Genomic DNA, 25,183 nt, shown 5'->3' on the forward strand with positions numbered 1-25,183 from the left:
TTTAATTTTTGGCATCGGAGTTTTCTATGCTGTTTGGCCTCATGAATTATTATTTTTTAAATATCCAATCAGGGCATGCTGAAAATGTCATCAAATAAACATTCATAAGCAAATTGTGTGTGTTGAAAAATTTTAAATTTAAAAATTTTAAATTTTAAAATGAATGTTTATTTGATGACATTTTCAGCATACCCTGATTGGATATTTAAAAAAATAATAATTCATGAGGCCAAACAGCATAGAAAAAGTGCAAAGAAATGTGTTGTATTTTTTTCAAACATTGCATTTTAAAGCATTTTTAAACACTGTATCAAGTACATTTTAAAAGTGGTTAAAATATGTTTACAAATTCAAAAACTATTTTGCACTACAAATACAAAATACACTAAAACATTTGATAATTTAACATTATATTTTAATACATTGAAAGTAAAAAAAAAACATCATATTAACTGATTAATAAAAGATCGTATTTGCATATGAATGTTTATTTGATGACATTTTCAGCATATCCAGATTAGATATTTTTAAAAAAATAATAATTAATGAGGCCAAACAGCATAGAAAACTCCAATGCCAAAAATTGTGTAAATAAATAAATAAATTAATTAATTAATAGACATGTTCATCAAGAAAGAAGTGAATCTTGAGTGATTTAGAAACCTTTCCTTTGCGGAAAAATCAAAAGCAACGGAGGAGATTTTTGTTCCTAGAGAGCCCATGCGGACATGTTTTAACGGCCTTCTTTCCCTCCACCCCCAAAATGGGTGTCAAATGCAGCTGCTGGACTGGCACATCCATCTGGACAAATCCCTGCCGGGTCCGCTGGGGGTGATCGGGGCCTGGCTGCACAGAGCCGAGATGGCCCTGAGGGAGGACATCCCCACCCAGCATGCTCACGAGGATACGGCCAACGTTCTCCACAGGAAACTGGAGCAGCACAAGGTCAGCTTTAGATGTGGTTTATTTTGAATGTGGACTGCCTGGATCGGTTCTGTCAGGGCCACCCCAGGCCAAATTCCGGTCTTTTATTTGAACGTATCTGTCATGAAGAAATGTATAATGCAAATAATAGAGAAATATCACATGAAAACACTAACCCAGGGGTCTCAAACTCAATTTACCTGGGGGCCACCGGAGCTAGGTTCTGGGTGAAGCCGGGCCGCATCAGGTTTTCAAAAAAAAAAACAAAAAACGCATTTATTAAAAACTGGAAAAAAAATCAATGAAATCTAAAAAAATTTAATTTAATTTAATCTTCAATGCTTTTGCACTTTTTCAGTACTTTGGTTCCGGTTTTCCACACCAAAATATCTGATAAAACATTCCACTGTTCTCAAATATCTTAAAAAAAAAATTTCTATACACAAAATAAGATAAAAAAAATACAAAAACAAATTAAGAATAAAGACAATAAATCAATCAATCAGTAATAAATAAGTAAAATAATAATAAAACAGCAAATAAGAAAAACGTAAGAAACCACATATAATTGGTAGAGAAATGTACAGTATTAACTGTTATTTAACCGCATCAGGTTTAAAAAAAAAACAAAAAAGAAACGCATTTATTAAAAACTGGAAAAAAAATCAATAAAAAAACTATCTTCAATGCTTTTGCACTTTTTCAGTACTTTGGTTCCGGTTTTCCACACCAAAATATCTGATAAAACATTCCACTGTTCTCAAATATCTTAAAAAATTTTTTTCTATACACAAAATAAGATAAAAAAAAACAAAAACAAATTAAGAATAAAGACAATAAATCAATCAATCAGTAATAAATAAGTAAAATAATAATAAAACAGCAAATAAGAAAAACGTAAGAAACCACATACAGTTGGTAGAGAAATGTACAGTATTAACAGTTATTTAATCGCATCAGATTTAAAAAAAAAAAACAAACAAAAAAAAACGCATTTATTAAAAACTGGAAAAAAAACCAATTAAAAAAAAACTATCTTCAATGCTTTTGCCTCTGCTATACCCTACACTTTTTCAGTACTTTGGTTCCGGTTTTCCACACCAAAATATCTGATAAAACATTCCACTGTTCTCAAATATCTTAATTTTTTTTTTCTATACACAAAATAAGATAAAAAAAAACAAAAACAAATTAAGAATAAAGACAATAAATCAATCAATCAGTAATAAATAAGTAAAATAATAATAAAACAGCAAATAAGAAAAACGTAAGAAACCACATACAGTTGGTAGGGAAATGTACAGTATTAACAGTTATTTAACCGCATCAGGTTTTCAAAAAAAAAATTATTTTTATTTTTTTTTATTTATTAAAAACTGGAAAAAAAATCAATAAAAAAAACTATCTTCAATGCTTTTGCCTCTGCTATACCCTACACTTTTTCAGTACTTTGGTTCCGGTTTTCCACACCAAAATATCTGATAAAACATTCCACTGTTCTCAAATATATTAATTTTTATTTTTCTATACAAAAAAAAATAATAATAATTAAAAAAATAAACAAATTAAGAATAAAGACAATAAATCAATCAATCAGTAATAAATAAGTAAAATAATAATAAAACAGCAAATAAGAAAAACGTAAGAAATACAGTTGGTAGAGAAATGTACAGTATTAACAGTTATTTAACCGCATCAGGTTTTCAAAAAAAAATTATTTTTATTTTTTTTTATTTATTAAAAACTGGAAAAAAAATCAATAAAAAAAAACTATCTTCAATGCTTTTGCCTCTGCTATACCCTACACTTTTTCAGTACTTTGGTTCCGGTTTTTCCACACCAAAATATCTGATAAAACATTCCACTGTTCTCAAATATCTTAAAAAAAAAATTTCTATACACAAAATAAGATAAAAAAAAACAAAAACAAATTAAGAATAAAGACAATAAATCAATCAATCAGTAATAAATAAGTAAAATAATAATAAAACAGCAAATAAGAAAAACGTAAGAAACCACATACAGTTGGTAGGGAAATGTACAGTATTAACAGTTATTTAACCGCATCAGGTTTTCAAAAAAAAAATTATTTTTATTTTTTTTTATTTATTAAAAACTGGAAAAAAAATCAATAAAAAAAAACTATCTTCACTGCTTTTGCCTCTGCTATACCCTACACTTTTTCAGTACTTTGGTTCCGGTTTTCCACACCAAAATATCTGATAAAACATTCCACTGTTCTCAAATATATTAATTTTTATTTTTCTATACAAAAAAAAAATTAAAAAAATAAACAAATTAAGAATAAAGACAATAAATCAATCAATCAGTAATACATAAGTAAAATAATAATAAAACAGATGTAAGAAAATTATTTTTTTCAGATTCAAATGTACAGTATTAACAGTTATTTAACCTTTAACATGAACATTAATGAAACTTAATAATTTGACCCAATTAGCAAGTTAGCATCGTACTCAGTTCCATCTGGGAGCAGCGTCGTAACTTTTGTTTGATGACCTACTTTATCTTGACGTGTATTTTCCGTTTGATTCCAAATCATTTCCTGCATTTATTTGTACCCAGCGTCATATAAGCCTTTAGCATCATTGCTAATCCAAAGCAAAACAAGGCGGGGCAAAATCATGTTAATTGTGTCCGGTGTGCACACAGCTTTAAGCTGCCATTTCAATATTAAACTTTCGTATCGAGGTGGGGGCCTCAAACTAGCATCTCGCGGGCCGCATTTGGCCCGCGGGCCGCAAGTTTGAGACCCCTGCACTAAACTAAACCAGGGATGCTGCATTTTTTTTTGCAGGAGGTGTTAAAAAACCTGGAGTCACACAGGCAACCCTTCCAGCAGATCCACCGGGACAGATCGGTCAACGGCGTCCCGGTTCCGCCGGAGCAGCTCCAAGATATGGCCGAACGGTAAAACGTGTCATGTGGCGTCTCCTACGGTGCGCCCTTGCACCTCCGACCTGACCAGGCGCATCTCCGATTTGCAGCTTCAATTTTGTGTCCACGACGTCGCATGGCCACTTGATCAAACTGGAATTCTGGGAAATGAAATACCGCGTCATGGCTTTCCTTCTGTTGGCCGAGTCCAGACTCAAGTCCTGGATTGTTAAATACGGCAGAAGAGACTCGGTAGAGGTTCTGCTACAGAGTTACCTGGTGAGTTGAGCTAATTCGCCATGCGGTGATGTCGTCATCAGACGGACTCATCGCGGACTTTATTTTTCCCAGACGTTCATTGAAGGCCACAGGTTCTTCGACCAGTACGAGGTCCTCTTCTCGGCGCTCAAGCAAGCGGCGGACGTCTATGTGAAGTCCGACAGTACAAGTACGGGTAAACCAATGGTTTTCATCTTATACGCTAGTGCAGGGGTGCTCACACTTTTTCAGCATGCGAGCTACTTTTAAAATGACCGAGTCAAAATGATCTACCCACTACAAAAATGCAAAACATCTATTTATTTTCAAATGTATTGAGGATTATTTGTACGTACAATGTATGTTGATGTACCTTACATAACCAAATGAGCCAATATTGCAAAACACACATAATTAACTATTAACATTTTTTGTAATTACCTGAGTTTACTTTGATGACTTGCACTGAATTGAACCAGCCAGGGATGCATAGTCCGGACAGTAGCTGCTGATAGCCAGCCTCAAGCACACTTCCAGTCATGGATAATATCCGTATCATAATATCCGTATAAAATTCCATATCCGTATGGAAGTGATATGTTTTTGCCTTTTTACTTGGTCCAGCTACTTCACTCATTTTAGTGACCGAAAACTTTAGCGAGGGCTTTAAAATCTGACGCAATTCGCCGACTAGCTTAGCACTTTGCATCGTTGTTTACGCATGAGCGGTGACCTAAAGGTCAAAATTCAGTTGTCATCTGATTGGTTGTCCTGTATGTCAATCAAGTAACGGGGATGGATGATAGGCTGACATTGTAAGTTCTGCTGCACTTAGAGACGTTCTTTGATTTGATTGGTCACCCGAAGGGCAACATTCAGTTGTCATCTGAATGGCTGCCCTGTATGTCAATCAAGTGACGGCATTGATGCTAGGATGATATTTTTTTAATGTCACGCCGCGATCGACCAGTACCACCTCCGCGATCGACCGGTAGCTCGCAATCGACTTAATGAGCACCCCTGCGCTAGTGATTTTCAACCTTTTTTGAGCCAGGCACGTTTTTTTTTTACATTGGAAAAATCTTGTGGCACACCGCTAACCAAAAATGTTCCAAAATGTCACCACGAATTCACACGTGCGTCAATAAGTCTAAGGGAGGAACAAGGTAGGTGTTGCCACACGGACCAATATCACATTGCTATGCTAGTCTTTACACCACAGACACTCCACAGTAGCCATGTTTTTCTCTTTCCGAATGACCTTTCGGGAAACAATGGTATCCATGGAAAGGAATATTCCAATCTCTTGTCTACATGCGCCGTGAAAATCAAACCAGAATAGTCAATAGGGCATGCCCAGTAAAACGTAAACATCAATAAAGTATAGAAGGGTTTAGATCAGGGGTGGGCAAACTACGGCCCGGGGGCCACATGCGGCCCACTAAGCGTTTGAATCCGGCCCGCCAGTTGCGTTCTAACTTTTAACATACGTACAAGCTGGCAACATGACTTGCAAGTCGGATGTCTTATTCAGTCAAAAAATAAATTATAATAAAATTTTTAAAAAAAAATATATATATATATATATATTTTTTAAATGTAAAATTCAAGTTTGTAGTTTGATGTGATCTGATGTTTAAAGCGTTTGAATCCGGCCCGCCAGTTTCTTTCTAACTTTTAACATACATGCTGGCAACATGACTTGCAAGTCGGATGTCTTATTCAGTAAAAAAAAAAAAAACAATAAAAATAATTTAAAAAAAAATTAAAATGTAAAATTCAAGTTTGTAGTTGGATGTGGTTTGATGTTTAAAGTGCTCTGGAAAAAAGGGATATATGGAACATATTTAAAACATATAGCTAATAATCTGACACGTTTACAGATAAAATTATACAAATAAGTAAATAAATTATAAATATATAAAAATAAAAAATTGATATATAATGTAATTAATAATATAATTATAATATATATAATAAATTATATATATAATATGTAGATTAAATATAATATATAATATAATAAATAAAATTAGACAAATAATTCAAGGTGGACTGTTAGAATTATAAGCAAATACAAATATATACAAATATATATATACATATATACAAATAAATAAATAAAATAAATAAATAATAAATATATAAAATATAATATATATATATTATAAAATTAATATATATATAATATAATTAATCATTATAATATATAATAAATAAATAAAATGAGACAAATAATTCAAGGTGGACTGTTAGAATTATAAGCAAATACAAATATATACAAATATATATATATATACATATATACAAATAAATAAATAAAATAAATAAATAATAAATATATAAAATATAATATAATATATTAAATATAATATATAATAATATATATTAATAATATATATATAATTAATCATTAGAATATATAATAAATAAATAAAATTAGACAAATAATTCAAGGTGGACTGTTAGAATTATAAGTGTAAAATAGTGTGTGTTATAAAAAATATATATTCTGGCCCCCCAGACAGTTTTGTTAACTCAATGCGGCCCACGAGTCCAAAAGTTTGCCCACCCCTGGTTTAGATTGTGTTCCACAGATGGCGCTAATGCACACGAAAGCTGCTTGCCAACCGCCAATAAACAACAGAAGAAGAAGAAGGCACCCTGACAACTTTCCATTTAAGCGGGTACAAGATACCTCAAATCGGATTGGTTAAAGGAATATTCCATCTTTCCGTTTGAGCAAATAAACCAAATGCAATTATTGGAATATTTGGGTCCATGTATACTATTGACATAATGGCTATTGATATCATATTGGCAAATGATGATTAATAAATGTTCATTATAAAAAGTGATATTGGATAATTCCTCACGGCACGGTGCTTGAAAATATGGTTATATGGTTAATATGGTTATAGGCCCCAATGCTAATGAAGAAAACATAACCACACCAAAAAATAAACTGACCAACGTCACCTTTCCAAAATCCTAGTTGACGAAGCGGAGGGCGTGACCAAATTTCTCTGCGACGCCACGACTCAGTGGAAGAACCTGGCGCTGGAGGTGCGCAGCGTCCGCAGCATGCTGGAGGAGGTCATCTCCAACTGGGAGAAATACAGCGGCACAGTGGCCGCGCTGCAGGCGTGGCTGGAGGACGCCGAGCACATGCTCAACCAGTCCGAGGGCGCCAAGCGTGTAAGTGACCCCGAAATGAAGCCACCCGGGAGCTACTAAGACAACAGTATATACCATGTGTGCGTGTGTATTTGCATACAAACACAAAAGGGCATTTTTTGAATGAAACTTTATTATTAAGGCCTTGTGTGAAAAAAACAATTGTCCCCAACAACTGCAATCAAGCTTTTGTGCTAACTTGCAATGAGTCTGTGGAAGAATTTTGGCCCACATGTTTGCAAAATTGTTGGCTCCACATTTCCAGCATGAAAGGTCATGCCACAGCATCTCCATAGGATTCAGGTCAGGACTTGGACTAGGCCACTCCAAAGTCTAAATTTGGTTCCGTGGACTTGCTGGTGGGTTTTGGATCGTAGTCCTGCTGCAGAACAACAAGTTGCTTTCAGCTTGAGGTCACCAACAGATGGGTGGACATTCTACTTCAGCAGAATTCATGCTTTCAGGTCCTGAAGCAGCAAAACAGCCCCAGACCATCACACTACCACCACCATATTTTATCGTTGCTATGATCTTTATTTTCTGAAATGCCAAAAAGTTAATTTTTTGTCTGGTCAGACCACACGGTATTTTCCCAAAGGTCCTGAAGCAGCAAAACAGCCCCAGACCATCACACTACCGCCACCATATTTTACCGTTGCTATGATCTTCTTTTTCTGAAATGCCAAAAAGTTAATTTTTTGTCTTGTCAGACCACACGGTATTTTCCCAAAGGTCCTGAAGCAGCAAAACAGCCCCAGACCATCACACTACCGCCACCATATTTTACCGTTGCTATGATCTTTTTCTGAAATGCCAAAAAGTTAATTTTTTTGTCCGGTCAGACCACACGGTATTTTCCCAAAGGTCCTGAAGCAGCAAAACAGCCCCAGACCATCACACTACCACCACCATATTTTACCGTTGCTATGATCTTCTTTTTCTGAAATGCCAAAAAGTTAATTTTTTTGTCTTGTCAGACCACACGGTATTTTCCCAAAGGTCCTGAAGCAGCAAAACAGCCCCAGACCATCACACTACCACCACCATATTTTACCGTTGCTATGATCTTTTTTTCTGAAATGCCAAAAAGTTAATTTTTTGTCCGGTCAGACCACACGGTATTTTCCCAAAGGTCCTGAAGCAGCAAAACAGCCCCAGACCATCACACTACCACCACCATATTTTACCGTTGCTATGATCTTTTTTTCTGAAATGCCAAAAAGTTAATTTTTTGTCTGGTCAGACCACACGGTATTTTCCCAAAGGTCTTTGGGATCATCAAGATGTTCTTCAAAATGGAGACCAGTCTTAATGTTCTTTTTGTTCAGCAGTGCTTTTGGTCTTAAAACTGTGCCATGCAGGCCGTTTTTGCCCAGTGGCTCATCTGATCATCATCAGTATTTGTTTCCACCTCCTTCAAGGAGTTCTTCCGCAACCTGTCCCACTGGATCCAGCAGCATATGGACATGAACGACGCCGGCAACTTCCTCATTGAAACCTGCGATGATGCCGTGTCCCGAGACCTCAAGCAGCAGCTTCTGCTCCTGAACGGGAGATGGCGGGAGCTCTTTGTCAAAGTCAAATATGTAAATGAGCCGTACCCTTGCTCTCAATGGAAGCTTGCTTTGCGCTTTAGATGAAAGTCACGCTGCTTTTTTCGGCAGTATGCAAGAGCGGACGAGGTGGACAGGCTGAGGCAAGACTACCATGACGGCATCAACACTTTGAAAATGTTCATGGATGCCACCGACCGGAAGATGAACGCTCCTGTCCAAGTGTCCTTCCTGAACGTGCGCACATTTGTTCAGGACGTGGAGGTAAAGCCTTGTCGTCTGTCTTCCTTCGTTGCTTCTCCCGTAGCACACGTGTCATGACTTTCCACTTCCCCGCAGGAAATCAAACACAAAGTTCCTGCCATGGAAGCGGCCTCCAAGGCGGCGGCTCGCACGGCCCAGCTGCTGAGCAAAGACACGGCACCCGAGGAGGTGGCTCAGATGACGGCGGTGATGGCCTCCATTAAAGAGCAGCTGAGCAAGGTGCGACCGTGGCGCTCTGCTGTGTCTTCACAAGCCACGCCCCCCACACCTCATAGACCCCATAACGTTTCGCTAGAACACCACAGTGCTTCTACATACAGGATCTTTGCATAAGATTCTTAAACGTTCTGTTCTTAAACCTTGCACGGGCTTCCTACTTCCTGCTAGGCAATCTTGGCACAACATCGGAAGTGGAAATGGGGTCGTTTTTTTGTTATCTTTTCTCAAACTATTGTGCATGCATGCATGTAGGTAACACTCCACTACCCGTATGCACACTCTATAATGCTACACAGACAACCACTTATAGTGTGTAGCTGGGCATGCCCATATAAGGACGTCTGGGTTGAATGACATCAGTGGAACTAGGTGATAAAAATGATGTGCTATATATATATATCACTATATTGACACTTACTATGGTACCCATTATGTCATTGGATGCTCATATCACCGAGTACTTCGGTACGTGACAAAAAATAAAATTTAAAAAAAAATTTAAAAACTAAAAAAAAAAAAAAAAATTATAAAATAAATTAATGAATAAATAAATAAAATAAATTAGCTAAATCCAAGGATGAAGAGTCTTGAACCAGTCATGATGTGCTATATATATCACTATATTGACACTTACTATCGTACCCATTATGTCATTGGATGCTCATATCACCTCCTACTTCGGTACGTGACAAAAAACAAAATTTAAAAAAAATTTAAAAACTACAATTTTTTTTAAATTATAAAATAAATTGATCAATAAATAAATAAAATAAATTTGCTAAATCCAAGGATGAAGAGTCTTGAACCAGTCATGATGTGCTATATATATCACTATATTGACATTTACTATGGTACACATTATGGCATTGGATGCTCATATCACCTCCTACTTTGGTACGTGATAAAAACAAAAAAATATATATTACGAAAGCAGGAAGTGAACAAATGTAACAGTTACTGATTGTAAAAATAGCAGATGGAGGGGTAGGATTTAATAAGCTTTGCTTCTTCCTAGGGTGGCTGGTTAGCACGCAGACCTCACAGCTAGGAGACCAGGGTTCAATTCCACCCTCGGCCATCTCTGTGTGGAGTTTGCATGTGGGTTTCCTCCCACATTCCAAAAACATGCTAGGTTAATTGGTGACTCCAAATTGTCCGTAGGTATGAATGTGAGTGTGAATGGTTGTTTGTCTATATGTGCCCTGTGATTGGCTGGCTACCAGTCCAGGGTGTACCCCGCCTCTCGCCCCAAGACAGCTGGGATAGGCTCCAGCACCCCAGCGACCCTTGTGAGGAAAAAGCGGTAGAAAATGAATGAATGAATAATAATAATAAAGACATGAAATGTTCAATTCATACCCGTTTAGGTTAGAGAGCGATGTCTGCCTCTGCTGAAGGAGTCTCAGTCCCTCTTGGCGCCGCTCGAAGAAATGGAGAAAAACATCACAGGCTTCTACCAGGCTTTGGAGAAGGCCAGCCATGTGACCGGCGGCACAGACTCAGAAGGACCCGTGGACTTCAAACAGAAGTGCCAGGTGAGTCGTACCGCGAGAGGGTCCAAATGCAGCTGACAACTTGGGCACGCTGATGTTGGGCAGGAGCTGGCGGCCGCCACACAAAGCTGCAAGAAGTGTCTCGTCGTCATTGAAAGGAATCACCAGACCATCCTGAAGCTCACGGACGCCAGTAAAACCTTGCAGCACATGGACATGAGTCTCCTGCAGAAGAGAGTAGCTGACCTCCAAAGCTCCTCACAGGTGAACATCTCTGCTTTGTTTTGCCTAAATTGTGATGCACTCACTCCTCCTTTTCTGTAAACATGTCCACCTTGCATGTGCGTGAAGTCCATGTTTAAGGAAGCCACGGAGTGGAGGAAGCGAATGGAGGCAAACAGCAGCCTCATGAAGCGCTTTGACGAGTCACGCTCGGATCTGGAGAAGGTTCTTAAAATGGCGGAAGACTGTCTGACGGAGCAAGGCGACCCGGAAGAGCTGCTGAAAAAACACACGGTGAGGAAGCACACTTTGTTACGCTTTAAAGTGCATTTTAGGTCTTATATTAGCAGTTAAAGATGTTAATGATGCTTGAGCGGAAGTTTCTTTTAACGGCGGCGATTTATTTGAGGCGCAAATTAACGTGCACTGTTTGACCCTCGGCGCCCACCGTAGTTTGGTTGAAGTACACTAACCGTAGCCACAAACCGGAACAAATATTGATGGTAAATGGAGAAAGAAAAGCGTATTTAAATTGGTAAAGTTAGCTTCAAAGCCCTGGCAGATGGTTCTTGTAGTTATTTGTATCTACTGTCGCCGTGTTTGACTTATCACGGATTCCATGGCCTGCCGGAGACTGGAGCAGCGAAGGTATTGTTTTTATTGTCATATAGAGTACTACTTTAGCATAAGAGTGGCCCAACTAAGCAGTGGTTTACATTTTTACATCTCTCTGATGATTTTTGCATTGAACTACCAGCTAAAATTGGAGTTCCAGCTGCTATTGACGGGCTGTCCGTAGCTGAAGTCCAGTGTTATGCTAGCGTTAGCCGTTTAGCATGGAACTACCACAATGATGCGCATAAGCACTCAAAATCATCAAATCTTACCTTTATGCATTCCTACATAGTATCAGCATTCGGGAGCAAGTATGAGGTGAAAGAAAAATAAGGGAAAATACATCCAAATACATCCATACAGCCCTCTTTGCATCGGTGAACGGTGCATCGGTGCGTTTAATGGCCGTCGAAAAAGTAGGGCAAATCCAAGTCCAGTGCTACTTTAGCATAAGAGTGGCCTAACTAAGCAGTTGTTTACATTTTTACATCTCTCTGATGATTTTTGCATTTAACTGCCAGCTAAATTGGAGTTCCAGCTGCTATTGACGGGCTGTCAATGTGATGACTGTGTAGCTGAAGTCCAGTGTTATGCTAGCGTTAGCCGTTTAGCATGGAACTACCACAATGATGCGCATTAGCACTCAAAATCATCAAATCTTACCTTTATGTATTCCTACATAGTATCAGCATTCGGGAGCAAGTATGAGGTGAAAGAAAAAAGAGGGAAAATACATCCAAATACATCCATACAGCCCTCTTTGCATCCGAGAACGGTGCGTTCAATGACCGTCAAAAAAGTAGGACAAATCGCTTTCAACATTCAAAAACGGTGGGATTTCTAATTAATAGTTAGAGTATTGTAATAAAACTGTACTGTAATATAATGATTAATTTCTATGTATTTTAATGTTTTAAAAGAGAAATGAAATTACATTGCAATTTGAATGAAATGTTTTATGACTATTGCCCTGTGTTTTAACTATTTTCATTTTGTACATTTCATGAAGGAAAGGTGCATTCAGGCAAATCTTTAATAATAATCCTTTCTGAATGTTCCTAAATAGGCTTTTTACTCATAAACATTTAGAATTTAAAACCAGTATCATAAATAAACTAATCTTATTTTGAGCTGACACTGTAATAAAATAGAGTGTGAGAGGTCTGACACTTGTTAATATGCTAATAATAAAGAAAACCAAGGGATACCACCACTAAGAGATTTCCCCGAGATAAAAACGTATTTCTACTTGCGATTTAAATGTAAAGGTAACCCGGACGTATCGCACTTTTGTCTCAGGAGTTCTTCGCTCAGCTGGACCAGCGAATCTTGAACGCCTTCCTCAAAGCTTGCGACGAGCTCACCGACATTCTGCCCGAATATTTCAAACCCAAATGCCTTCTCGCTGTGTTTGAATATGTACATTATTTTGATATTCTGTTATTTTTACCAGTTTACATTTCACCAAAAGCTTCTAAAATATACTTTAAAAGAGCTTTCATAGCACACTATGTGATGTGACACAAATATTTCAAACCCAAATGCCTTCTCGCTGTGTTTGAATATGTACATTATTTTGATATTCTGTTATTTTTACCAGTTTACATTTCACCAAAAGCTTCTAAAATATACTTTAAAAGAGCTTTCATAGCACACTATGTGATGTGACACAAATATTTCAAACCCAAATGCCTTCTCGCTGTGTTTGAATATGTACATTATTTTGATATTCTGTTATTTTTACCAGTTTACATTTCACCAAAAGCTTCTAAAATATACTTTAAAAGAGCTTTCATAGCACACTATGTGATGTGACACAAATATTTCAAACCCAAATGCCTTCTCGCTGTGTTTGAATATGTACATTATTTTGATATTCTGTTATTTTTACCAGTTTACATTTCACCAAAAGCTTCTAAAATATACTTTAAAAGAGCTTTCATAGCACACTATGTGATGTGACACAAATATTTCAAACCCAAATGCCTTCTTGCTGTGTTTGAATATGTACATTATTTTGATATTCTGTTATTTTTACCAGTTTACATTTCACCAAAAGCTTCTAAAATATACTTTAAAAGCGCATTCATAGCATATTATGTGATGTGACACGAATATTTCAAACCCAAATGCCTTCTCGCTGTGTTTGAATATGTACATTATTTTGATATTCTGTTATTTTTACCAGTTTACATTTCACCAAAAGCTTCTAAAATATGCTTTAAAAGAGCTTTCATAGCACACTATGTGATGTGACACAAATATTTCAAACCCAAATGCCTTCTTGCTGTGTTTGAATATGTACATTATTTTGATATTCTGTTATTTTTACCAGTTTACATTTCACCAAAAGCTTCTAAAATATACTTTAAAAGCGCATTCATAGCATATTATGTGATGTGACACGAATATTTCAAACCCAAATGCCTTCTCGCTGTGTTTGAATATGTACATTATTTTGATATTCTGTTATTTTTACCAGTTTACATTTCACCAAAAGCTTCTAAAATATACTTTAAAAGAGCTTTAATAGCATATTATGTCATGTAACATGAATATTTCAAACCCAAATGCCCTCTTGGTGTGTTTGAATATGTACATTATTTTGATATTCTGTTATTTTTACCAGTATACATTTCACCAAAAGCTTCTAAAATATACTTTAAAAGCGCATTCATAGCATATTATGTGATGTGACACGAATATTTCAAACCCAAATGCCTTCTTGCTGTGTTTGAATATGTACATTATTTTGATATTCTGTTATTTTTACCAGTTTACATTTCACCAAAAGCTTCTAAAATATGCTTTAAAAGAGCTTTCATAGCACACTATGTGATGTGACACAAATATTTCAAACCCAAATGCCTTCTCGCTGTGTTTGAATATGTACATTATTTTGATATTCTGTTATTTTTACCAGTTTACATTTCACCAAAAGCTTCTAAAATATACTTTAAAAGAGCTTTCATAGCACACTATGTGATGTGACACAAATATTTCAAACCCAAATGCCTTCTCGCTGTGTTTGAATATGTACATTATTTTGATATTCTGTTATTTTTACCAGTTTACATTTCACCAAAATCTTCTAAAATATACTTTAAAAGAGCTTTCATAGCACACTATGTGATGTGACACAAATATTTCAAACCCAAATGCCTTCTCGCTGTGTTTGAATATGTACATTATTTTGATATTGTTATTTTTACCACTTTACATTTCACCAAAAGCTTCTAAAATATGCTTTAAAAGAGCTTTCATAGCACACTATGTGATGTGACACAAATATTTCAAACCCAAATGCCTTCTTGCTGTGTTTGAATATGTACATTATTTTGATATTCTCTTATTTTTACCAGTTTACATTTCACCAAAAGCTTCTAAAGTATACTTTAAAAGAGCTTTAATAGCATATTATGTCATGTAACATGAATATTTCAAACCCAAATGCCCTCTTGGTGTGTTTGAATATGTACATTATTTTGATATTCTGTTATTTTTACCAGTTTACATTTCACCAAAAGCTTCTAAAATATACTTTAAAAGAGCTTTAATAGCATATTATGTCATGTAACATGAATATTTCAAACCCAAATGCCCTCTTGGTGTGTTTGAATATGTACATTATTTTGATATTCTGTTATTTTTACCAGTTTACATTTCACCAAAAGCTTCTAAAATATACTTTAAAAGTGCATTCATAGCATATTATGTGATGTGACACGAATATTTCAAACCAGGAGTTCTTCGCTCAGCTGGACCAGCGAATCTTGAACGCCTTCCTCAAAGCTTGCGACGAGCTCACCGACATTCTGCCCGACCAGGAGCAGCAGTCGCTGCAGGAAACTGTCCGAAAACTTCACAAAGACTGGAAGGTTTGTTTTTCCGTGTTGCATCCAAGGAACGCCTCTCCTCACGGTTCCTTGTCTCTCACAGGACGTCCAGACCGACGCTCCCTTCCACCTCCTCCGCCTCAAAGTGGAGGCTGAGAGGAGCAAGCTGGTGCTGCTGCTGCAGGAATGCCAGGCTGAGGTGACCCGGGAGAACCGCCACATGGCCAGCGTGGGCAGTGAGAGGCTTGTCAAGGAGCACCGGGTGAGTGACAGCTCTTTGGCAAACGGCCGTAACCTTTTTCAACAAGTCCATAAGTATGTCTCCTATCTTAGGCCTTCTTCAGGGAAAAGGGTCCTCAGTCCCTGTGTGAGAAGAGGCTACAACTGATGGAGGAACTTTGCCAGAAGCTCCCTGAGGACAACTCTGCTCACCAGACGCTGGACAAATCCAGGAAGGAGTACCTGGAGGTCAGCGAGGAGGTTGAAAACACCCATCAGAAGCTAATGCAGCACCCGGACAAATGGAAGGACTACAGTGCAAGGTATCATCATCTAAACCAGGGGTCTCAAACTCAATTTACCTGGGGGCCACTGGAGCTAGGGTCTGGGCAAGGCGGGGCCACATCAGGTTTTCAAAAAAAAAAAACGCATTTATTAAAAACAGAAAAATATACAAACTTTTTCAGTGCTTTGGTTCCGATTTTCTACAATAAAAGCTCTGATAAAACATTCCACTGTTCTCAAATATCTTAATTTTTATTTTTCTGCACAAAATAAGATGAAAAATAAATAAACAAATCAAGAATAAAGAAAATCAATCAGTAATAAATAAATATAATAATAATAATAAAACAGCAAATAATAAAAACTTAAGAAACCACATATAGTTGGTGGGTAGACAAATGATTTTTTTCATATTAAAATGAACAAAGCATTATTAGAGCCCTGTAGACATGACAAAACACGACTATAGTCACATTTATACTCTTTTTATTTACAACATATTGCGCAACTGCAGGTTCTTGAGACACATGCTAACTCGCAAACTAGAGCGCTAGCGACCTAAACAGTAGCCTTCAAGTTATTTCCTTTCAACTTAAATCGCCAAAAACTTACCACTTCCACACGGATAGGGAGGACAACTATTAACAGTTATTTAACCTTTAACATGAACATGAATCAAACGTAATAATTTTTTTCTGGGTACATGATACCATACAGCAGTGGTCCCCAAACTAAGGCCCGGGGGCCGGACACAGCCCACTTCCACATTTGACCCGGCCCCTTGAATAATAAAGCATGTACATTTTTCTGTCATAGAACTGGAAATGGTAACCTATTGGGGGCAACGTTACTACAAACACACTTTGCCCCAGTCATAGAACATAAACAAACAAACGACCCTGACCCTGGCCCCCCTTCAGAGGAGGGAAAAGTCACGTGGCCCTCAAAAAAGTGGAAAAAGTTTGGGGACCCCTGCCATACAGCATCCATATCAAACTTGCGCGGGGCGCACTAACATTAAACTTTCATATCAACTCGGGGGGCCTCAAAGTAGTGCCCTGCGGGCCACATTTGGCCCGCGGGCCACATGTTTGAGACCCCTGATCTAAAGCAGCTCTTGACAAAGTAGAAGCAGCTTGAGAAAAAAAAAAAAAAAGAAAAACCTGTTTTGTGTGACGCAGATATGCCGAGCTGTCCTGTTGGCTGATATCCAAAGAAAGCCAACTTCGCCTGCTGAGAAACCGGGCGGGCGACCCGAGAAAGTACAGCCAGGTGAAGACCACCATCACGGTAGGTCACGCCAACCTCGAGATGAACCGACCTCTAACTCGGGTGTCATTCATTTTTGTTAACGCCGCCCCTCCCTCGTGAACCCCGCAGGAGCTCAGGAATGACGCCGAGCTGCAGGAGGGCAACCTCAGCTGGCTGAAAGCCCGCATGGCGGCTCTGATTGAGATCTGCGCCAACAGCGACGCCGAGAGGCAAAGTGGAGCCCTGAATAAACTCTCCACTGACTTTAAAGGTCTTTTGACATCACTCATAGAGGTAGGACACCTTTGTTTGTTTTTTTTTAAGCCACCTCCCACAGTATCCCGACGTCATCACGGATGTGTCATTTAGGCCGAGAAGATGGTCCTGGCTGTAGGTGACTGTGTACAGTTTAGAGAAGAAGTCCAGACCACTTTGGATGATCTCCTCCGCGCTCAGAAAGACGCTCAGACCGAGGTCTCCAGAATTCTGGATTGTCCCACCGTGAGAGAGGCCCAGCAGCTGCTTCTGGTTCACCAGGTACTGTCCCATCAGAAGATAAGCTTCCCTTCAGTGGGTCTGAATTTGTCGTCTCTGTAGCAACTTCTGAAAAGGCTGAAACTGAAGAGGAAGGACGTTCAGCAGCTGATCAGCAGGGGCCAGCAGCTGCAAGCGGAGGAGGGTCTGGGCGAGACGCTGCAGCAGGACCTGCAGAGTCTGGAAAACACGCTCAGTAAAATGGAGCAAAATATGGACTCTCAGGAGCAAAGCCTGGAGGTATGTTGCTAAGCCTAATTGCTAAGTGTGGTAGGCCAGATTTAGACTGGCTTCACACTTGAAGACTGAACACGTATTGGGGACCTACTACACTTTTTACCAATGTAGTTAGAATGCAGTATTCTTGTATTCAACAAAGTTTCAGATAATTATTCAAACCCAAATGCCCTCTTGCTGTGTTTGAATATGTACATTATTTTGATATTCTGTTATTTTTTACCAGTTTACATTTCACCAAAAGCTTCTAAAATATACTTTTAAAAGAGCTTTCATAGCATATTATGTCATGTAACATGAATATTTCAAACCCAAATGCCCTCTTGCTGTGTTTGAATATGTACATTATTTTGATATTCTGTTATTTTTACCAGTTTACATTTCACCAAAAGCTTCTAAAATATACTTTAAAAGAGCTTTCATAGCACACTGTGATGTGACACGAATATTTCAAACCCAAATGCCTTCTTGCTGTGTTTGAATATGTACATTATTTTGATATTCTGTCATTTTTACCAGTTGACATTTCACCAAAAGCTTCTAAAATATACTTTAAAAGAGCTTTCATAGCATATTATGTGATGCGACACGAATATTTCAAACCCAAATGCCCTCTTGGTGTGTTTGAATATGTACATTATTTTGATAATCTGTTATTTTTACCAGTTTACATTTCACCAAAAGCTTCTAAAATATACTTTAAAAGAGCTTTCATAGCATATTATGTCATGTAACATGAATATTTCAAACCCAAATGCCCTCTGGGTGTGTTTGAATATGTACATTATTTTGATATTCTGTTATTTTTACCAGTTTACATTTCACCAAAAGCTTCTAAAATATACTTTAAAAGAGCTTTCATAGCACACTATGTGATGTGACACAAATATTTCAAACCCAAATGCCCTCTTGCTGTGTTTGAATATGTACATTATTTTGATAATCTGTTATTTTTTACCAGTTTACATTTCACCAAAAGCTTCTAAAATATACTTTTAAAAGAGCTTTCATAGCATATTATGTCATGTAACATGAATATTTCAAACCCAAATGCCCTCTTGCTGTGTTTGAATATGTACATTATTTTGATATTCTGTTATTTTTACCAGTTTACATTTCACCAAAAGCTTCTAAAATATACTTTAAAAGAGCTTTCATAGCACACTGTGATGTGACACGAATATTTCAAACCCAAATGCCTTCTTGCTGTGTTTGAATATGTACATTATTTTGATATTCTGTCATTTTTACCAGTTGACATTTCACCAAAAGCTTCTAAAATATACTTTAAAAGAGCTTTCATAGCATATTATGTGATGCGACACGAATATTTCAAACCCAAATGCCCTCTTGGTGTGTTTGAATATGTACATTATTTTGATAATCTGTTATTTTTACCAGTTTACATTTCACCAAAAGCTTCTAAAATATACTTTAAAAGAGCTTTCATAGCATATTATGTCATGTAACATGAATATTTCAAACCCAAATGCCCTCTGGGTGTGTTTGAATATGTACATTATTTTGATATTCTGTTATTTTTACCAGTTTACATTTCACCAAAAGCTTCTAAAATATACTTTAAAAGAGCTTTCATAGCACACTATGTGATGTGACACAAATATTTCAAACCCAAATGCCCTCTTGCTGTGTTTGAATATGTACATTATTTTGATAATCTGTTATTTTTACCAGTTTACATTTCACCAAAAGCTTCTAAAATATACTTTAAAAGAGCTTTCATAGCATATTATGTCATGTAACATGAATATTTCAAACCCAAATGCCCTCTGGGTGTGTTTGAATATGTACATTATTTTGATATTCTGTTATTTTTACCAGTTTACATTTCACCAAAATCTTCTAAAATATACTTTAAAAGAGCTTTCATAGCATATTATGTCATGTGACACGAATATTTCAAACCCAAATGCCTTCTTGCTGTGTTTGAATATGTACATTATTTTGATATTCTGTTATTTTTACCAGTTTACATTTCACCAAAAGCTTCTAAAATATACTTTAAAAGAGCTTTCATAGCACACTGTGATGTGACACAAATATTTCAAACCCAAATGCCTTCTCGCTGTGTTTGAATATGTACATTATTTTGATATTCTGCTATTTTTACCAGTTTACATTTCACCAAAAGCTTCTAAAATATACTTTAAAAGAGCTTTCATAGCATACTATGTCATGTAACACGAATATTTCAAACCCAAATGCCCTCTTGCTGTGTTTGAATATGTACATTATTTTGATATTCTGTTATTTTTACCAGTTTACATTTCACCAAAAGCTTCTAAAATATACTTTAAAAGAGCTTTCATAGCATTTTTTTATATTCTTTCTTTTTTTATATTTCACTGTAGACGTCTAAAATATACGTTTATGACATATTACATGGCGTGCATGATTTTGATATTCCACTATATATATGTATATACCGTCACGGATGTTTGTGGTGCTCAGGTGACACTGGCGGCGTGGCAGGAGTTTGACAGCCAGCAGGAGGCAGTACGCCAGTTTGTCAGCAGGGCCCGCTCCACGACGGAGCGAGATCTGAACTTCAGCAGCCCGGAGAGCCTGATGGTAGAACTTGACCAAGCCAGAGTGAGTCCAACTGTGATCTTGCTCCTCGGCTCCTCGAGTGAAACCTGACCTAAATATTTCCATGGGACCCAGGTGCTGCTGAAGCAGTGTGAAGCCGAGGCCTCGCATATGACCACTTTGCTAAAGAGAGCGATGGAGATCCAGCTTGGCCCGAAGAACAAGACTCTGCTCCTTCGGCAGGCTCGTTGTCTCAGCGAGGAGGTGGACAAAGTGGAAGCTGGTCTGAAGAAGGAGTATGTCGATTTAAAGACACGGTGGTGTGTGTGCTTGTCGATTTTTCCAATATCTGCTCTTTCGCTCCAGGGTCAAAACTGTGGAGGAGATGAAGATCAAGTGGGATCGATTCGGAGCTGACTTTGAAGCTTTTTCTTCATGGATATCTGCCAAGGAGAAGCAACTGGACTCGTTGAAGGGCTCCAGTTTGCCTCTCGAGCGACAGATGGAAACAGTGAAGGTGTGATGACCCTCAGACATGATGTCCTCGTACGTTCTCTGACTATACGTCCACATGTTAAGGCTGTGGAGGCCGAGCTACAGGAGCGCGTTCAAGTTCTTTCCGGGCTGGACGCCGACTCCCAGGATGTGGCCCACTTCGTCTCTTCAGGGGAGGCGGCCCGCATCAAGGCCCGCCTAACCCAAATTGGCCGCTACTGGGATGAGCTGAGGGAGAGCGTGCAGCACCTCGACGGGCAGCTGCGTGAAAGCTCCTCCCACCAGATGAAGTTCTCTCAGAGCCTACAAGAGGTGCTGTGAAATGTTTGTGATATTTAAGACAATTTGCTCATACTGACGAGTCTCTAATGTTCTTGTAGGTGAAAGCATCGCTCTGTGAGCTACACTCCCAACTGGAACGTCCAATCAAAACGTGCGGGTCCTCATCGGATACTTACCGAGAACTTCAAAACCACATGGTATTTGATTCTTTCTTCTTGGGGTTAAACACCATAAAACGGCATGACGATGCATAAGATATTGATATCTATGATTTTAACATTAAATAGATAGAATCAGAACAATAGAATGCATCCTATAATCAGTTCCCAGTTCCACATGTCCAAAAGGAGTAGGAAGAAGCAAAGCTTATTAAATCCTACCCCTCCATCTGGTACATTTACAATCACTAACATTTGTTCACTTCCTGCTTTCCTAATATAGTATCACGTACCGAAGTAGGAGGTGATATGACCATACAATGACATAATGGGAGCCATATATTGACGGTTACTATGGTAACTCTCAATCAGTAACTCTTACATTTGTTCACTTCCTGCTTTCCTAAAAAGTTTTTTTTATTATTTTGTTTTATTTATTTATTTTTTTATTTTTAAAGCTAAAAATAAGCAATTAGCCAAAAATGTCATCCAATACTTCTCTACAAGAGAGGAGAAATGTTACATTTGTTCACTTCCTGCTTTCCTAATATAGTTTAAGTATTTGTTTTTATTCTATTCTATTCTATTTATTTATATATTTATTTATCACATACCGAAGTACGAGGTGATACAATGACATAATGGGTACCATATATTGACAGTTACTATGGTAACCATATATCGACAGTTACTATGGTAACCGTATATTGACAGTTACTATGGTAACCATTATGTCATTGTATCACCCCCTACTTCGGTATGTGATAAATAAATACATAAATAGAATAGATTAGAATAAAAACAAATACTTAAACTATATTAGGAAAGCAGGAAGTGAACAAATGTAACATCTCTCCTCTCTTGTAGAGAAGTATTGGATGACATTTTTAGCTAATTGCTTATTTTTAGCCTTAATTAAAAAAAAATAATAATAAAAAAAAACTTAAACTATATTAGGAAAGCAGGAAGTGAACAAATTTGAGAGTTACCATAGTAACCGTCAATATATTGTACCCATTATGTCATTGGTATGGTAGTGGTAAGTATTGGATGACATTTTTAGCTAATTGCTTATTTTTAGCCTTAAAAATAAAATAAAAAATAATTAATAAAAAATAAATAAAAAATAATAAAAAAAAACACTTAAATTTTATTTTAAATGTATTTATTTATGTGATGCATTCAATTGTAATCTGATGCATGTTCAAATGAAATTAAACCATTACCATTACTCCCAAGTAAATCTGGGAATAACCCGCAAAGTCAGGCAAATTGCAGCAATACAGCGGTGTGGAAATGACGGGACAAGGGAGGGAGAATGGGCTTGGGGAAGTCCACCCTGAAAGAGTGGAAGCCGTGGGAGCCGTGGGAGCCGTAACCTCCAGCTGGATTCTCTTCTCCCAGGATGCGGCTCAACAACTGGAGAGGCTGAGGGGAGCCTTGCTGTCTCTGTCAGCCGGCACCCGCAGACTCAGCGATAGAGACCAAGTGGAGGCGGCCGTGAAGGAGCTGAGTAGCAACTTTGAGCAAAGCACTCAGGAAGCAAAACTCAAACAGAGCACACTGGAGACCCTGCTGAGTGTTTGGCAAAGGTGAGAAATCTCCATACGGATTTCTAGTGCATGGATCCACCGAGAGGTACGCTGTAAACCATCCCATCCACTCCTCATCACACATTATGTAACCATGGAAACCCTGCCTGTCAATTTTATACTTATGTGAAATCGGATTTCTTTATTAATTCTAATCTTTTATTCTTACAATTGTAAACGTTTTCCATGCTCCAACTACAACATTATTCCATTCATAAATAAGGAAATTCACCTATCACTGTTGATTCTGTTACTAATTGACCGCCATAAACAAGGGATTACTGCATATGCTAGCCCTATGCTAATTGCAAATCCCATATACGTGTCAGTGATTAGCGTTAACATTTTAAATAAACTAGGCATTACTGCATATGCTAGCCCTATGCTAATTGAAAATCCCATACACGTCAGTGATTAGCGTTAACATTTTAAACAAACGAGGCATTACTGCATATGCTAGCCCTATGCTAATTGCAAATCCCATACACGTGTCAGCGATTAGCGTTAACATTTTAAATAAACGAGGGATTACTGCATATGCTAGCCCTATGCTAATTGGAAATCCCATACACGTGTCAGTGACTAGCGTTAACATTTTAAATAAACGAGGGATTACTGCATATGCTAGCCCTATGCTAATTGAAAATCCCATATACGTGTCAGTGACTAGCGTTAACATTTTAAATAAACGAGGGATTACTGCATATGCTAGCGCTATGCTAATTGAAAATCCCATATACGTGTCAGTGATTAGCGTTAACATTTTAAATAAACGAGGCATTACTGCATATGCTAGCGCTATGCTAATTGAAAATCCCAGATACGTGTCAGTGATTAGCGTTAACATTTTAAATAAACGAGGGATTACTGCCTATGCTAGCCCTATGCTAATTGGAAATCCCATACACGTGTCAGTGATTAGCGTTAACATTTTAAATAAACGAGGGATTACTGCATATGCTAGCCCTATGCTAATTAAAAATCCCATATACGTGTCAGTGATTAGCGTTAACATTTTAAATAAACGAGGGATTACTGCATATGCTAGCCCTATGCTAATTGAAAATCCCATATACTTGTCAGTGATTAGCGTTACCATTTTAAATAAACGAGGGATTACTGCATATGCTAGCCCTATGCTAATTGAAAATCCCTTATACGTGGCAGTGATTAGCGTTAACATTTCAAATAAACGAGGGATTACTGCTTATGCTAGCCCGATGCTAATTGAAAATCCCATACACGTGTCAGTGATTAGCGTTAACATTTCAAATAAACGAGGGATTACTGCATATGCTAGCCCGATGCTAATTGAAAATCCCATACACGTGTCAGTGATTAGCGTTAACATTTTAAATAAACAAGGCATTACTGCATATGCTAGCCCGATGCTAATTGAAAATCCCATATATGTGTCAGTGATTAGCGTTAACATTTTAAATAAATGAGGGATTACTGCATATGCTAGCTCTATGCTAATTGCAAATCCCATATACGTGTCAGTGATTAGCGTTAACATTTTAAATAAACAAGGCATTACTGCATATGCTAGCCCTATGCTAATTGCAAATCCCATACACGTGTCAGCGATTAGCGTTAACATTTTAAATAAACGAGGGATTACTGCATATGCTAGCGCTATGCTAATTGCAAATCCCATACACGTCAGTGATTAGCGTTAACATTTTAAATAAACTAGGCATTACTGCATATGCTAGCCCTATGCTAATTGAAAATCCCATACACGTCAGTGATTAGCGTTAACATTTTAAATAAACGAGGCATTACTGCATATGCTAGCCCTATGCTAATTGCAAATCCCATACACGTGTCAGCGATTAGCGTTAACATTTTAAATAAACGAGGGATTACTGCATATGCTAGCCCTATGCTAATTGGAAATCCCATACACGTGTCAGTGACTAGCGTTAACATTTTAAATAAACGAGGGATTACTGCATATGCTAGCCCTATGCTAATTGAAAATCCCATATACGTGTCAGTGACTAACGTTAACATTTTAAATAAACGAGGGATTACTGCATATGCTAGCGCTATGCTAATTGAAAATCCCATATACGTGTCAGTGATTAGCGTTAACATTTTAAATAAACGAGGCAT

At 37.4% G+C, this 25,183-nt stretch overlaps 1 protein-coding gene and 1 long non-coding RNA gene across 8 annotated transcripts in view; one reads left to right on the forward strand and one right to left on the reverse strand.

Moving 5' to 3' along the window:
- Positions 1-25,183, forward strand: part of syne1b (spectrin repeat containing, nuclear envelope 1b) — a 168,805-nt gene that overhangs the window by 24,026 nt on the left and 119,596 nt on the right. For 6 of the 7 annotated variants that reach the window (XM_058057494.1, XM_058057493.1, XM_058057495.1 and 3 more), the window contains 24 exons: positions 781-945; positions 3,743-3,855; positions 3,933-4,101; positions 4,174-4,276; positions 7,076-7,278; positions 8,679-8,843; positions 8,922-9,074; positions 9,150-9,293; positions 10,661-10,828; positions 10,892-11,050; positions 11,138-11,302; positions 15,367-15,501; positions 15,563-15,721; positions 15,793-16,001; positions 17,145-17,253; positions 17,344-17,508; positions 17,584-17,751; positions 17,812-17,988; positions 20,458-20,598; positions 20,671-20,831; positions 20,902-21,052; positions 21,115-21,342; positions 21,411-21,509; positions 22,875-23,062. In XM_058057494.1, the coding sequence (XP_057913477.1) occupies positions 781-945; positions 3,743-3,855; positions 3,933-4,101; positions 4,174-4,276; positions 7,076-7,278; positions 8,679-8,843; positions 8,922-9,074; positions 9,150-9,293; positions 10,661-10,828; positions 10,892-11,050; positions 11,138-11,302; positions 15,367-15,501; positions 15,563-15,721; positions 15,793-16,001; positions 17,145-17,253; positions 17,344-17,508; positions 17,584-17,751; positions 17,812-17,988; positions 20,458-20,598; positions 20,671-20,831; positions 20,902-21,052; positions 21,115-21,342; positions 21,411-21,509; positions 22,875-23,062 (3,797 nt within the window). Of the gene's footprint in view, positions 1-780; positions 946-3,742; positions 3,856-3,932; positions 4,102-4,173; positions 4,277-7,075; positions 7,279-8,678; positions 8,844-8,921; positions 9,075-9,149; positions 9,294-10,660; positions 10,829-10,891; positions 11,051-11,137; positions 11,303-11,342; positions 11,657-15,366; positions 15,502-15,562; positions 15,722-15,792; positions 16,002-17,144; positions 17,254-17,343; positions 17,509-17,583; positions 17,752-17,811; positions 17,989-20,457; positions 20,599-20,670; positions 20,832-20,901; positions 21,053-21,114; positions 21,343-21,410; positions 21,510-22,874; positions 23,063-25,183 lie in introns of those variants that run through there. The other variant, XM_058057498.1, reaches the window with a different exon arrangement.
- On the reverse strand, positions 7,405-12,196 carry LOC131107447 (uncharacterized). The gene is made up of 3 exons (XR_009120257.1): positions 11,896-12,196; positions 10,653-11,287; positions 7,405-10,579 (listed from the first exon to the last, which is right to left on the reverse strand). It is a non-coding gene; the product is annotated as an uncharacterized LOC131107447 (long non-coding RNA).

Source organism: Doryrhamphus excisus, chromosome 19 (assembly GCF_030265055.1).
Source record: "Doryrhamphus excisus isolate RoL2022-K1 chromosome 19, RoL_Dexc_1.0, whole genome shotgun sequence".
NCBI classification, from domain to species: domain Eukaryota; kingdom Metazoa; phylum Chordata; class Actinopteri; order Syngnathiformes; family Syngnathidae; genus Doryrhamphus; species Doryrhamphus excisus.